Source organism: Pristiophorus japonicus, chromosome 1, assembly GCF_044704955.1.
Source record: "Pristiophorus japonicus isolate sPriJap1 chromosome 1, sPriJap1.hap1, whole genome shotgun sequence".
NCBI lineage: Eukaryota > Metazoa > Chordata > Chondrichthyes > Pristiophoridae > Pristiophorus > Pristiophorus japonicus.
In genome coordinates this window covers 150,010,160-150,024,307 of record NC_091977.1, presented here as the reverse complement: position 1 = coordinate 150,024,307, position 14,148 = coordinate 150,010,160, and the positions used below count along the sequence as shown (strand labels likewise).

The 14,148-nt window shown below is 42.5% G+C and overlaps 1 protein-coding gene across 10 annotated transcripts in view; it reads left to right on the top strand.

Moving 5' to 3' along the window:
- apc (APC regulator of WNT signaling pathway) overlaps positions 1–14,148 on the top strand; it is a 388,865-nt gene that overhangs the window by 124,929 nt on the left and 249,788 nt on the right. For 4 of the 10 annotated variants that reach the window (XM_070883858.1, XM_070883810.1, XM_070883868.1 and 1 more), the window contains 2 exons: positions 6,446–6,654; positions 13,106–13,264. The exons of 1 other annotated variant lie outside the window; for it this stretch is intronic. In XM_070883858.1, coding sequence (XP_070739959.1) covers positions 13,124–13,264 — 141 coding nt within the window. In that variant the 5' untranslated portion in view covers positions 6,446–6,654; positions 13,106–13,123. Of the gene's footprint in view, positions 1–6,445; positions 6,655–13,105; positions 13,265–14,148 lie in introns of those variants that run through there. 5 more of the 10 variants (XM_070883847.1, XM_070883839.1, XM_070883829.1 and 2 more) reach the window with 4 other exon arrangements.

Sequence of the window (14,148 nt, the reverse complement as noted above, 5' to 3'; positions counted from 1 at the left end):
CCATAGGAACTGATCCAGAGTCAATGGAATGTTGGAAAATGACTGTCAATGCATCCGCTATTTCCAAGGCCACCTCCTTAAGTACTCTGGGATGCAGTCCATCAGGCCCTGGGGATTTATCGGCCTTCAATCCCATCAATTTCCCCAACACAATTTCCCGACTAATAAAGATTTCCTTCAGTTTCCCCCTCCTTACTAGACCCTCTGACCCCTTTTATATCCGGAAGGTTGTTTGTATCCTCCTTAGTGAATACCGAACCAAAGTACTTGTTCAATTGGTCTGCCATTTCTTTGTTCCCCGTTATGACTTCCCCTGATTCTGACTGCAGGGGACCTACGTTTGTCTTTACTAACCTTTTTCTCTTTACATACCTATAGAAACTTTTGCAATCCACCTTAATGTTCCCTGCAAGCTTCTTCTCGTACTCCATTTTCCCTGCCCTAATCAAACCCTTTGTCCTCCTTTGCTGAGTTCTAAATTTCTCCCAGTCCCCAGGTTCGCTGCTATTTCTGGCCAATTTGTATGCCACTTCCTTGGCTTTAATACTATCCCTGATTTCCCTAGATAGCCACGGTTGAGCCACCTTCCCTTTTTTATTTTTACGCCAGACAGGAATGTACAATTGTTGTAATTCATTCATGCGGTCTCTAAATGTCTGCCATTGCCCATCCACAGTCAACCCCCGAAGTATCATTCGCCAATCTATCCTAGCCAATTCACGCCTCATACCTTCAAAGTTACCCTTCTTTAAGTTCTGGACCATGGTCTCTGAATTTACTGTTTCATTCTCCATTCTAATGCAGAATTCCACCATATTATGGTCACTCTTCCCCAAGGGGCCTCGCACAATGAGATTGCTAATTAATCCTCTCTCATTACACAACACCCAGTCTAAGATGGCCCCCCCCCCCCCCCCCTAGTTGGTTCCTCAACATATTGGTCTAGAAAACCATCCCTTATGCACTCCAGGAAATCCTCCTCCACCGTATTGCTTCCAGTTTGGCTAGCCCAATCTATGTGCATATTAAAGTCACCCATTATAACTGCTACACCTTTATTGCATGCACCCCTAATTTCCTGTTTGATGCCCTCCCCAACATCCCTATTACTGTTTGGAGGTCTGTACACAACTCCTACTAACGTTTTTTGCCCTTTGGTGTTCTGCAGCTCTACCCATATAGATTCCACATCATCCAAGCTAATGTCTTTCCTAACTATTGCATTAATCTCCTCTTTAACCAACAATGCTACCCCACCTCCTTTTCCTTTTATTCTATCCTTCCTGAAGTGGCCACATACGCTGGCCTAAGCAGATTTGGAGTATTAGCTGACCAAAGTTGCCTAAATGGGCAGAACTGATGTAGGTGGCTGGTAATGCCCTCTTTTGAGAAAAAAATTTAAACTTAAAAAAAATCGTAACTAACTCCGTTACACTGGTGCAAATTGATTGGGAAAAATGGGGATTTTTAAGTTACGCCATAAAAACCAAGTTACTCCAAAAAAAAAACGGTGCAGCTCCTAGCCAAAATTGAGCCCGTTGGAGGAGTCTTACTCCCGGACGTGACGCTCAATATGTCCAAGCATTGCAGAGTAGCATTCAACAAAGCCAATAGAATGTTTAAACAGATAGCAACCATAATAGAATGCAAGTCAGAGGAAGTAATGATTAAATCATTCCTTCAGTACTGTGTCCATTTGTGATCGCCAGGAAATAAGGGAACGGTCAACTGTCATATGGAAGTCTCTAGGTACATCATGTCATAATGCTGTAGTCCACTTCAAAAAACATCAAGAGATTATTCCTTTTTTGTATCCATGTTGACTGCTGTTCACTCAGTTATTATTGTACAGATAATCTTTGTCTCCACAGATACTGCCTGACCAACTGAGTGTTTTCAACATTTTCTGATTTTATTTCAGATTTCCAGCATCAATAGTATTTTGCTTTTTGTTAATGAATCTGTAGTTGCTCATGTTAAATGTGTTGCCCTTTTTGAAAATGGGCACCACATTGGGTCTGCTTCCAATTTACTAGTGACTGGCGATCATTAGAGAGTGTCTTGCAAATCTCTTCTGTAATCTTTCAGCACTTCGGGATAAATACAATATATCCCTGGGGATTTATTGGGGCTGAAATTCACCCCCTCCGGAAACGGGTCGCACCTACCATTTTCGTTGTGTTTTGGCCGCTGCAATGTATACGGCTGTCCATCCTGCAAAATTCAGCTCTTCGTCATTTTTTTTCGAGCGGGCCGGAAATCGGTCATAATGGGGGCGGAAGTGGGGCAGGACTGAGTGACCGTCACGAGCAGGACGGAAGTGGGGGCGGGAACGGAGTTGCTGTCAGCCATCAGCCGATGACGTCATCGAGCTGGCGCGTCACCTCCTCACTCCCCTTCAGTTAAAGGGGAGGGCTGCTGCAAGCTCTGCAATTAATTTAGTTAGGTCCACTGGGCCACCAGGGAGGGTTGCGGCCGGGCCAGCGGCCTGGCACCCAAGAGGAGCTGCCCGACCCGGCCGAATCCGGGGGCATAATTGTCGGGCTGTCCTGGCAGTTGGCCAACAAAAAAAACTAAGATGACGGCCGTGCGCCCTCCCCTTTAATGATAGCCGCACCGCCATTTTACACATCGTGCACCGACAGAAAAAGCTGTCGGGAGCGCCGGTCAGCGGCCGGAAGACTTTTCCAACTGAATTTCGCTTCCGGGGTGGGACATGAGTGGGGGAGGCGAGTGGATAAGGTCACCGCCAGAAAAAAACCCTGAGGAGAATTTTGCGAGCGTCGGCCAGTCTGCCGGAAGTCGGCGGCCATTCAACACCGCCTCGTGGCTGCAGTTTTCTGGCGGCCAGAGTCCTTATCAGGAGGCTGAAATTCGGCCCCATTGTTTGAGCCCTTTTAGTTTGTCAAGGACTTCCATATTATTTATATCAGTCATTAATTTTGCCTGGGTTAACTCTATTTGAGGAGAGCATGCTGCTGATGTCTTCCCTTGCAACTGCTTGGAAGAAGTAGTCACATAGATTCTATACTGTCTGAGGCTATCTTTTGTTTCGAGTGCATTTGCATTTTATGGTTCTTGCCTCTGCTCTAACTGCCTCCACACTATACAAGTCCTTGAAGTAACTTACTGTTAGGCCGGGAGCAGCACGGGGAGGTGGTCAGGAACGATCAGGGACCGGAGAGGGTAGGAGGTGGGGCAGTTAGGGAACGATCGGCGGCCGGATGAGCAGTGGGGAGAGGCAAGTGACATCGGGGTGGGGGAGGAGGGGTGCGGAGAAGCGTGGGTGGAATCGGAAGCTTAGTGGAGTCTCTCATTGCGGAGTGGGAGTGGGTTAGGAAGGGATGCTGGATCCAGGAGCTAAGTGTAAAGGCACATACCTCCTGGATCCAGCAGTCCTCTCCTTATTTTAGTTGCCAGGTTTCACGAGGCCTGCAAAACCCAGCTAAAGTTAAATTCAAAATGGAGGTTAAATCAGAGGCTTCCAGCTTCATTGTACTATTTAAATAGTCGACCTTCCTCCTGGCAGCAGGTTTGCTGCCCCTGTTCCGCCTCCGTTAAAACTGAAAGTGGGCAGGTTCGAAGAAGGTTTATTTAGTTAAAATTCCCCCATAATGTCAATGAATCTATAGTGTACACTGTTTTTAATGTCCTCTCTATATGGAGCACCTAAAACTACATAGTTGTTTGTCTAACTTCATTTCCTTCTACTAAATCGAGCAATGCTTCTTTCCTGATTTGGAAAAAAAGTAAGAGTTATCTCGGAGACCGAGGAATCTTGGGCTAGAATTTCCAATGCTTCACCGCCCAGTCTCTCGGTGGTATTGGTTGTTTTGGGCGAGAACCAGGTCGGCGAAGAATTCCCCAGCTGAGTTCCGCCGGAGGTTTCGAAGTACCGCTGGGGAGCAGACCACCAGCATGCATCGTCCATAGACTGCCATGGTGCGATATTTGGCTCAGCGGTGACCCGTAGGTAAGTTTGGAAAAAAACCACCCACGAGAATCAGTGGAGCTGGGCGGCAGGTAAGTAGCCCTACAAGAAAAAGGTAAGTAATTGGTTTTTTACTAATTATTTTAAAATTCTCTTCTTGTGATTTAAGTGAAAAGTGTCCTGAGAATGTTTTTATGATTTTTTTTAAATTTTGTTTTTTGAAAAAATATTTTTTGTGTTTTTCTTCTCCTCGGCCCAACCCGCAGCCTTGGTGTAAATTTTTAGTAAATTTATTAATCATCGCCCATTTTCTTTAAGAACCACCCAATCGGCCCAAGATTCCTTTTTTCCGCTAAGAATTGGGGTGCAATGCCCATTTTTTTTCGGTGGGCAGATTTTTTTCTTTTTTGGGGGGAATTTTTCGGCTGCAATCATTTTGCAAATCTTAGCAGTATTTTGGGCGGCAATGGGGTGCTAGCGGATTGTTTGGAAATTCTAGCCCCTTGTGGTTGAACAGATGGCATTCTGCAGTTCCAGACCTGTCTTCTGCATTAGTTAGTGTCAGTGGCTCATTGGTACTAGCCAATTATGTTCAAGCCTGTAGTTTCTTTCTTTAATGACAAGCTGTGCATCACCTCTTCTGGAAAGAGGAACCAGAAAATCATCCAGTTTTTCAAGCATGCTAATTGACATGACTATTTTAGCTAGGAATTGATTTCTACACATCCATTATTATAGGGTGGGGAGGGGAAGGTACCATTATAATATTATCCTGCTTGATTCTTATTAATCTCAAAAGACATGACTAACAGTCCAGATATAATTACTGCTTGATCTGGAATATGCATTTCTCTTAGCATTTTAAAACCTGGATCATATCTTATTTCAGGGCGTTCAGTTCTGTAAGTATTCGGATCTATTCTTCTCACTTCTCTTTGAGCCCTCCGAAATGCATCTGAAGGCGAGGTACTCAGAATTCTCTTAGTAGAAAGAAAGGAAGACAAATTTATATAGAGATGAATTTTAATGTCAGCCCAGCACCCCAATTTTAAGTCAGGCAATGTGTGGTTTGTACACATCTGACTTGAATGTTGCTGAACTAGATTATATTTTTTAGTTCAGCTAATTTACATGTTAAGTGTCAAGCATGATTCATAACTCCTAGGACATATGTATTAGGAGCAAGTGTAGGCCATATGGCTCTTCGAGCTTGCTCTGCAATTCAATAAGATCAAGGCTGATCTTTGACCTCAACTCCACTTTTCTGCCCGATCCCCATATCCCTTGATCCCCATATTCCTCGATTTCCCCTAGTGTCCAAAAATGTATCTATCTCAGCCTTGAATATATTCAATGACTGAACATCCACAGCACTTTCGGGTTGAGAATTCCAAAGATTCACAACCCTCAGTGAAGAAGTTCCTCCTCATTTCAATCTTAAATGACCAACCCCTTATCCTGAGACTCTGCCCCCTAATTCTGGACTCTCCAACCAGGGAAAACAGCATATACCCTATTAATCCCCCTCAGAATCTTGTATGTTTCAATGAGATTACCTCTCATTCTTCTAAACTCCAGAGAATATAGGCCCTATATGGTGCTATATGGTGCTGTTCATTACGGTGGGGGTGGGGCGGGGATTTTATGTGCTGCTTCAAATCATCAAGGCCTGCAGCTTCTAAAAGGGGCATTTGTTAGCTATGGTTCTGGAGCAAGAAGGAAAATGTTGGTTAGCAGTTGTGGTGACAGTAGCAGGGTGCCTTGGTTTAAGGAGAATATAGAAATCTTGCAAGTACAGCAGAAAGGGGACATCCTGTTCTATCCTGATGGCTGTAAGATCAGCTGAAATGTGATTTGCTGATCATGTCAATGCTAGAACGTGCCATGGGATTCGGTGTTGAAAATATTCAGTAACCTTAACCAGAATTACAAGGTAGGGGACTGCTCTATGACCTCGTAATAATACAGTGCAGCACTATGTGCAGTGTGAACAGTTACCTCCTATCCACACTTAACACCGCCTCTGTTTCCCAGCACCACTTCCTTCAGCAGGAACTTCCAACAATATCTGGGTGCAACACCACCATGATACAGGTTTGAGTTTTCCAAACACCCATGGATATTACCCTGATACATAGGTATAAGTGCATATGATGACAGCAATATCAACTACTCCGTGTATGCCACTGGTTTTGCTGAAGACATGAAGAAGACAAGAACAGGAGAGGACCAGCAAGCTTACATATCTTTTCAACTTTTGTGAAACAGGCCCTTCAAATACATGAACAGAACTTTGAAACTGAAGCAAAGGATGGGGAAAAAGGCAGCCTGGTCCGAACTAAGGGCTTGTAGTATACTTATCCTGCCTTTGGTTTCCCTTATGTGAGTCATGCACTCAGTATTATCAAAGCATATGTTGGAACAGCAAATCCATGCCAATACTGTAGGTGAATACTCTATGCCTCCAATTTTTAATGAGGATGCATTTGTAATGCTTTATCTTCTCTTCTATAGGTATAGCAGAAGAAGCTAAACTGGAGGCCAACAATTGGGCGCAGTCATGGACTTCACAACACATCGTATCACTCAATTGCACCCTGGTATCTACCCTAGGTGATTTAGAAAGTTGATCTGAGGGGAGAGAGTACACTAGGTGAGGCAGCACAAGGGTGCAGGAGCAAGTGAAAGTGATACAAGGGGAGTAAGAAGCAGATGGCCAGAAGGTGAGATCACAACCATGCACAGCTAATGGGGACAAGGATCCTGATTAGTCGGGTCCAGATTTTAAAAGAACCATGTGATCTGAGCATGAAAGATTGTTCATGTCATTGGGGATTATACCTACCAGCTTTCATCACATGATGGATCCCACAACCTGTATAGGTGGTGCATTAATGCAGAGGATAGAAACACTGCAATGCACCATGGAGTATGTGGCAACTCCAGAGCCATTAGGGATGGAGTCCTCCCATGATGGGGGCCCCAATGCCAGTCTTAGCATATCTCAAAAATGCTCAGATTTCTGCCATGCAAGATGTGAGCTTTAATGTTGATTCTTCATTGGATAGCTTTGGTAATCAAAGGGAGAGAACCATTGATAGAGATTTCAATAAAGTTGTTGCTGCCATTTAGTCTGCTGGGTTGCAAACCGACATGATGGTGATTCTTCTGTTGGGAGTCTATCTGCATTATTTCACCAGTCCCCTCTGATGACCTCATGTACTGAAAAATAAGCAGGCTGCAGCTGGACTATCTCAGTCTCATCCCTATAATGGTCGCGTGCAACCTCATTCCAATATGTCTCACATGGTCACAGCTGTCAATCTCTTCACAGGTTCCAGCTATTGGGATAAAACTGAGAAGCAGCACATTTTTCTGTTAGAGAGGCGAGGTGCAATGGTAGCAAGCAGTCGAATTAGAGAAACAGCAATTGGATAAGAAAATATTGTGATGCAGTAGTTAGAACAAGCGCAGAGTGTTTCATTGGTATGGTTCAGGGCCATATTTATGCAGTTGAGAGGATTAATATAGCTGGTGGTTAAGAAAGTTGCTGTACAAATGTAGTTGATGGGGATTTTTCGGACATGGCAAGGTGGAGGGAAGACTGTGTGCTAAGGGTGGATGGGGTAATTATAAGAAGTTATCTGAGAGACTATCAAATAGCTCTTGCATCTGGCAAAGGTGCTTGCTCAGCTGGATCATTGGCTCTTCAGGGTCCTGAATGTTGCACTCATGGCGATGTTCAGTGCCCTCCTGCTGTGGCATGTCCATGTTCACACCGATTCCTCAAAAAAAAAGCAAAATTATGGATCGTGCAGTAAACAGCAATAATTCATGACACTTCGGTCAGGCTTTGGCCATAATATGCCTTTTGAGTGATCAAGGTATTAGAATCTTTGTTTTCCCATGCTTGTGGTGTTTGGCATCTGAATGGCGCTGCTGTAGCTATGGTTATGAGCTATGGTTGGAGAGAGTAGTCAGGCTCTCTTAGAAGCCATCCTTGCACTTCTCTTTGTGGATCAAATAAGGGAGCAATAGTGGATTGCCTTAAAATGAAAGCATCACAGCTGCTGTGGGGAAGCAGGCATTTACCTGTGTGATTCTATGCAGATAGTCATAGACTTCTTGCACAATGGTATAATCTTTTTAGTTTATGAATATTCCACTATTATGTGTAGGAGCACATGGGATCACATGTATGCAATCAATGACATCCTGGATTTTAAGTGGACTTTAAGGAATGCAGTCATATGGCAAAACTTTAAGGTTGTTGCTGATTGTTCATAGAGGAAGTAATAAAGTTGCTTACTCGGAATTAACATGACAATCAACTGACATACAAATCGGCTCCATGGCCCGTTACCATATTTTAGAAACCTCAAAAGTGTTTCAAATACAATGAATTGCTATGACATGCAGTAACTGTTGTGTAGGCAAAAGTGACTACCATTTTCAACACAGTAAGATCTCACAAACAGCAATGAGATAATGGACCAATTAATCTGTTTTTATGAATGCTGGCCAAGACACGAAGGACTCCCTGCTCTTTGAATAGAGCCATGGGATCTTCCTTATCCAAGGCCGCAGTTTAATGTTTCATTCTGGGATGATAGTTGGCTAATTGGTAATTGTAACATTTGTTGTAACATTAAGGTACCGTGTACCAAGTGTAACAATTTTTTGATCCTGTCTAGGACTAGGGAGGTATAGACTAAAAATTAGAGCCAGACCTTTCAGGAGTGAAATTAGGAAACACTTCTACACACACAGGGTGGTAGAAGTTTGGAACTCTCTTCCGCAAATGACAGTTGATGCTAGATCAATTGTTAATTTTAAATCTGAGGTTGATAAATTTTTGTTTGCCAAAGTTATTAAGGGATATGGGTCATAGATGGATATATGGAGTTAGGTCGCAGATCAGCCATGATCTCATTGAATGGCGGAAAAGGCTCGAGGGGCTAAATGGCATACTCCTGTTCCAATGTTCATTCTATATAAGGCAACTGGAGCATGGGGGAAGTTTCTCTGTTTACAACCAGGACATGTCTATTCTCTTAACTACATAACCCAAATTCCCTCTATCTGTCTGCATGTACATTTTGGCTGCCACTGCAGACCTGAGCCCTTTGCTTCTATCTCTTGTTTTCTCTCTTGGACACTTCTCTCCTGACTTCTCTTCCTGTCACTCAATCTTGCCTCCGTTGAATTATCCACTCATAAACTTTCAACCACCCTAAACCCGTCACTACTCAGCTGCCTCCCTATTCTGCTTGAATTCCCTCTTGGAAATTCCCACAGCTACCCTGTGTGCCTTTGTTGGCATTCTCCAAAGTGCCCATCAAGGCACTTGTTGCCTCCTTAAAAGCAGCAACCTCAACTGCCCCATCTTCTTCTCTCATTGTCCTTCCACCCAATATGCCCACCGGGGGCTTGGACTCGAGTAGTGGTCAACAAACATCGCTCCTCTCTGCATTGCCTTTCAGAATGTTCGTTCACTCATGAACAAGGCCCTCGCTGTCCACGGCCTTGTGTGAATGATTATACTGGCTTTAACTGAAACTATGCTCACGGGTGGCGACATACTCTTTCATACTGAAGCCTCCTCACTTGGCTATACTTTCCAACACCTGCCTCACGCAAACAGCTGTGATAACAGTGTGGCATTTGTCACTAAATCACACCTCTCTCCCTACTTTACTTTCTGCACCTCACGTTGTTCCATCTCTTTCACGTCTCTCTTAAAATCCTTTTCCTCTACCTCCCCAAGTGCCAAGCCTTATCCCGAGATTCTTATCGGGATATCCTCCCTCAGCCTCTGCACAGTGACTGATGACCCTCCTAATTTTCTCCCTTTATTCACCCATATTTATGACCCCCTCTCCCCCAGCCTTGCTGTCTCCTATGTTTCTCTACTGCCATGGTCTCTATCGTAGAGATGGCCATCTCCGACTAGTTCCTTGTATCCCACATTCCCCTACCCCTTTCAATGAAGATTGGCTGAATGCCGGGCCTGGGGATTCCCCAAAAATTGTGGGGATGTTGGGGCTGGGGATTCACCGAAGATCGTGGGGAGGTCCAAGGACTCCTTGAGAGTATGGGGGCACTCTAGCTCCTCCTGGCCTATAGGGAGTTCCAAGAGAGGCAAAATTTTAAAATTTACCTGGGCCTCTTCTGGTCAGTCGACCCTACCCGTTGTGTTGCCCCTGCTGGGCTGCAGATAGCGCAGGACCTTCCCCCAGTGTGGACTGTAACATTGTCACAGCACTGATGACATTATTGACATTAATGGGCAATGACTAGAATCTTAAGTAGGCCCATCTGCATTTAGTGGGTCCTCACCCAGGCCCTGGATTACCAACCGAAATATTATGGCAGCCAGGAATGGGCCGGCTTGGAGGCGGGATCTTTTTTTTAGGATTTCAGTCCTTTCAGTGACTCTTTCCTTCCCCGGTGGGATGGAGAGGGTTAAAATTGAGACCTACATTTCAGGATTCTATTGGGTGTGACTGTGCCGGAAGAGTGCAGAGTGGCCAATTTAGTACCCAGTTTTAAAACAAGAAACCGAGATAATTGAAGGTCATGTACGTGAACATCTTTGTTGGGGAAAATTTCAGAATCTTTAATTATGGATGAAGAGAAGACAGATTTTAAAAAGGATGATTGTGTTTGAAAAACTTAACATTTTTTGAGGCGGTAACAGCATCGGGAGACACATCAACAAGAGAGAATGGCAGAGGCAGCAGAAGAAAGGGCAGATGTTCAGGAATCCCTATCATGCTGGCTATCATGATGGGGAAATCCATGGATGTAGTGTACATGGAATTTAGGAAAGAATTTGATACAGTACCAATGGAAGGTTACTGGAGAAGATGGAGTGTAGAATTAGGGGTAGGATAGAAAACTAGAGAAAAAATTGGTTGGAAGAGAGAGAAGTTTAAAGATCATTTTTTTTTTAAAAGAATGATTGGAAGTGGTGTAGTGGTGTCTTAATCATTTTATATTTGGGGTCCTTTTGTTCACTGTGCTTATCAACCATTTAGATATATAGGTCAAGAGGGAATGGTGTAGACATTTGTGAATTATACCAAAATATGAGGTATAGTTATTTTTTTAGAAAGCCAAAGGAAAGGGCAAAAGAATATTGAAAAGATTAGGGAAATGTGCTATAAAATAGCAAATGGAATTGAATATGAATAAATGAGGCCATATATTTTGGTTAAAAAAAATAACAGTAATTATACTCTGAAAACAAGTAGTTATGATGCTGTGGAAGAGCAGGGAGATTTGGGGATATAGATTCACAGGACTTTGAAGGCAGAACATCAGGTTGATAAGGCATTTAAAAAAAAAAAGCTTCCCCAACATGATAGCCAGCACGATAGGGATTCCTGAACACCTGTCCTTTCTTCTGCTGCCTCTGCCATTCCCTCTTGTTGATGTGTCTCCTGATGCTGTTATCGTCTCAAAAAATGGTTTCATCAGAAGAGGTATTGAATATAAAACCAAGGTAATGATGTATACAGTATTGGGCTCCACACTGTAGGAAGGATATAGAGGCTTTAGAGGGGGTACAATGCAGATTCACTGGGATACTATCTGGTATGCGGCATGCAAATATGATGATAGACTTGAAGTTTTTTTTCATTCGAACAATGCAGATTGTGGGGCAATATGAATCTTTCCGCATCTCTTCCTCTCTTTCCTCCTTTAAGAATCTCCTTAAAACCGACCTCTTTGACCAAGCTTTTTGGTCATCTGGCCTAATATGACTCCGTGTCAAATTTTGTTTTATAATGCTCCTGTGAAGTGCCTTCGGACATTTTATTCTTACAAGTGCCAAATAAATACAGGTTGTTGTACACAGGAAGTTGTAAGACTGTGGAATTAATTTCCAAGGTTAGTGGTTGAGGCAGAGACTGTCTCAACATTCAAGATCAGATTGGATAGGTGGAAGAAGGAAAAGGTATCAAAACGATTTGGGAACAGGATAAATCTCATTGGGAGTATTTGCTGTCATGGAGAGTAAACATCAACACAGACTGGTTACGTTGGATGGCCTCTTTCCGTGTTGTAACTTCTGTGTATATTTCTATGAAGAATGGCCGCTTGGAGGAGGTAGAGAAGAGTTTCTGGTTTCAGTGCTTAGAGGAGAGGAGCAAAATAAAAATAAAAATTCTGGGTGTTACTCACCTAAGTTTGTTTTTTTAAGATTTGGATTGATTTCACTCTCTCCTGTAAATTATAATAAAAGTGGATTTCCTGTAAGAGAGATTACTTGGAGAATTCACTACACCTGAACCTTTTAATTTTAGTATTAACTTGGCTCAGTTGTGCTTCACTTATGCTTCTCTGAATCAGAAGGTTGCTGCAGGACTTAGCCCATAATGTTAGTTGCATTGTCTGAGGTGCTATCTTTTAGACAAGGTGTTGAACTATTCAGATGGATGTGAAATGTACCATACCAAATATATTGTTGGGCTTGGATTCTGTAGCCTGAGATGATAAAATATTCCACAGAACAAAATGATTTATGTGCTTCTGGCACTGATTGGTGGAATTTGTCCATGGAGGGCATCTGGCCATGGTTGAATACTGAAGATGTGGATTCATTGATATTCTGCAATTTTACTTGATTATCTTTGGGAATCAAATAGAAATTTTGTAGAATTTTCCAGAAGGGATTAAATCAAAAGGGAAAAATCCATCATAAGGTAGATTGCACATGTTCTGTGGTAAGGATGGGTTTGATGGGCCAAAATTGCCATTTCTTGTTTCTTGGTTTCTTAATTTTCTATGGGTTCACAGAGGCAATACAATAAGATGCATACTGCTCATGGAGAGGCAGAATTCTGCAAATATTGAGCCGCATAATTATCTTTGTAAAAGTAACAGTGTATTTAAGACTTTCGAATCTTGCCGTCAGTGCAATTATGTTGGGTGTTATTTAAATATTGGAAATCAAAGGCTAAACTACAATTCAAAGGGAACCAACAGGAAGAAACTAAACCAAAAGTTACATCCGCGATCATAATATGGCAAATGTGAATAATTTACAATCTTGCAAGCTGAAATGTGCAGTTTTTAATAGGCACACTGTAAACTCATTGTCAGTTTTGTAACAAGCCATGTTCCAAGGATAGAAGTGTAGCTAATATATCTGTATTTTTTAAACAGGTCCGTGTCTAGTTCAGGATGGCTGCATCATCAGCTTCATATGATCAGCTCCTGAAGCAGGTAGAGGCACTTAAAATGGAGAATTCAAATCTGCGACAGGAATTGGAGGACAACTCAAACCATCTGACACAACTAGAGACAGAGGCATCCAACATGAAGGTACATTTCAGTTTTCTGTAAAACTGAAGATCATTTTACATCTCGGACAGACAATTTCCTACAGTATGTTTTGGGTTAGGCATATTGCATTAGAAAAAGTTGTCCAAGAGTGACATCGTGTAATTTGATGTGGTTGAGTTTTGTTGCGGTGGTTAAAATGCTGAGGACCGACCTCATTACAGCAAACTTGAAGCCTGTTGGGCGCCATTTATTTCCTGCTTCTGTCAAAAGCATGGTATTGATGTTATCAGGAGCTCATATTTTAGGATAAATCCACGATTAAAAGCAGGCACATGGTAATATAGAAATGCTGGAGTTCCCAAAATGCATTACTGTGAAATTGTAAGATACTGACTTTACCTGCCATTCTGAGGCTGATAGGTACAGAATACAATTACTGCCTGTAAGACTGCTATCATAATGCCTACCTAGAATTGCAAAGATAACTGTAGAGGGAGTAGTTCCTCCTTCCATAGAAATCTAGCATTTCACAATCACTGTCCTACTACCTCTTGAAAGGTTCTAGAGTTTTTGCCTTCATTACCCAACCTGAAAGAGAATTTCATCTATCGATCATTCTTTGTGTGAAGTGCTTCCCAACATCAGTCCTGAATTTGTATTTTCAAGTTTGTGCAATTGCAATTTGTCTGAAATACACAATATACTGTATAGCTTATACGGTGCCACACTTAAATATTTTGCAGCTGTACTTTGGTTACTATTGGTAATCGATTACTTCAAAACCAATACATATTTCTTTCTTGTTTTTGTTACAATTATTTTTTGGAAACCATGTAGGAAGAAGTATGATGGTTGTTCAGTAGCAGTTATCAAGATAACATTTATTAATCTACTATAGCAGTATTATGATTTTATGAAATTAC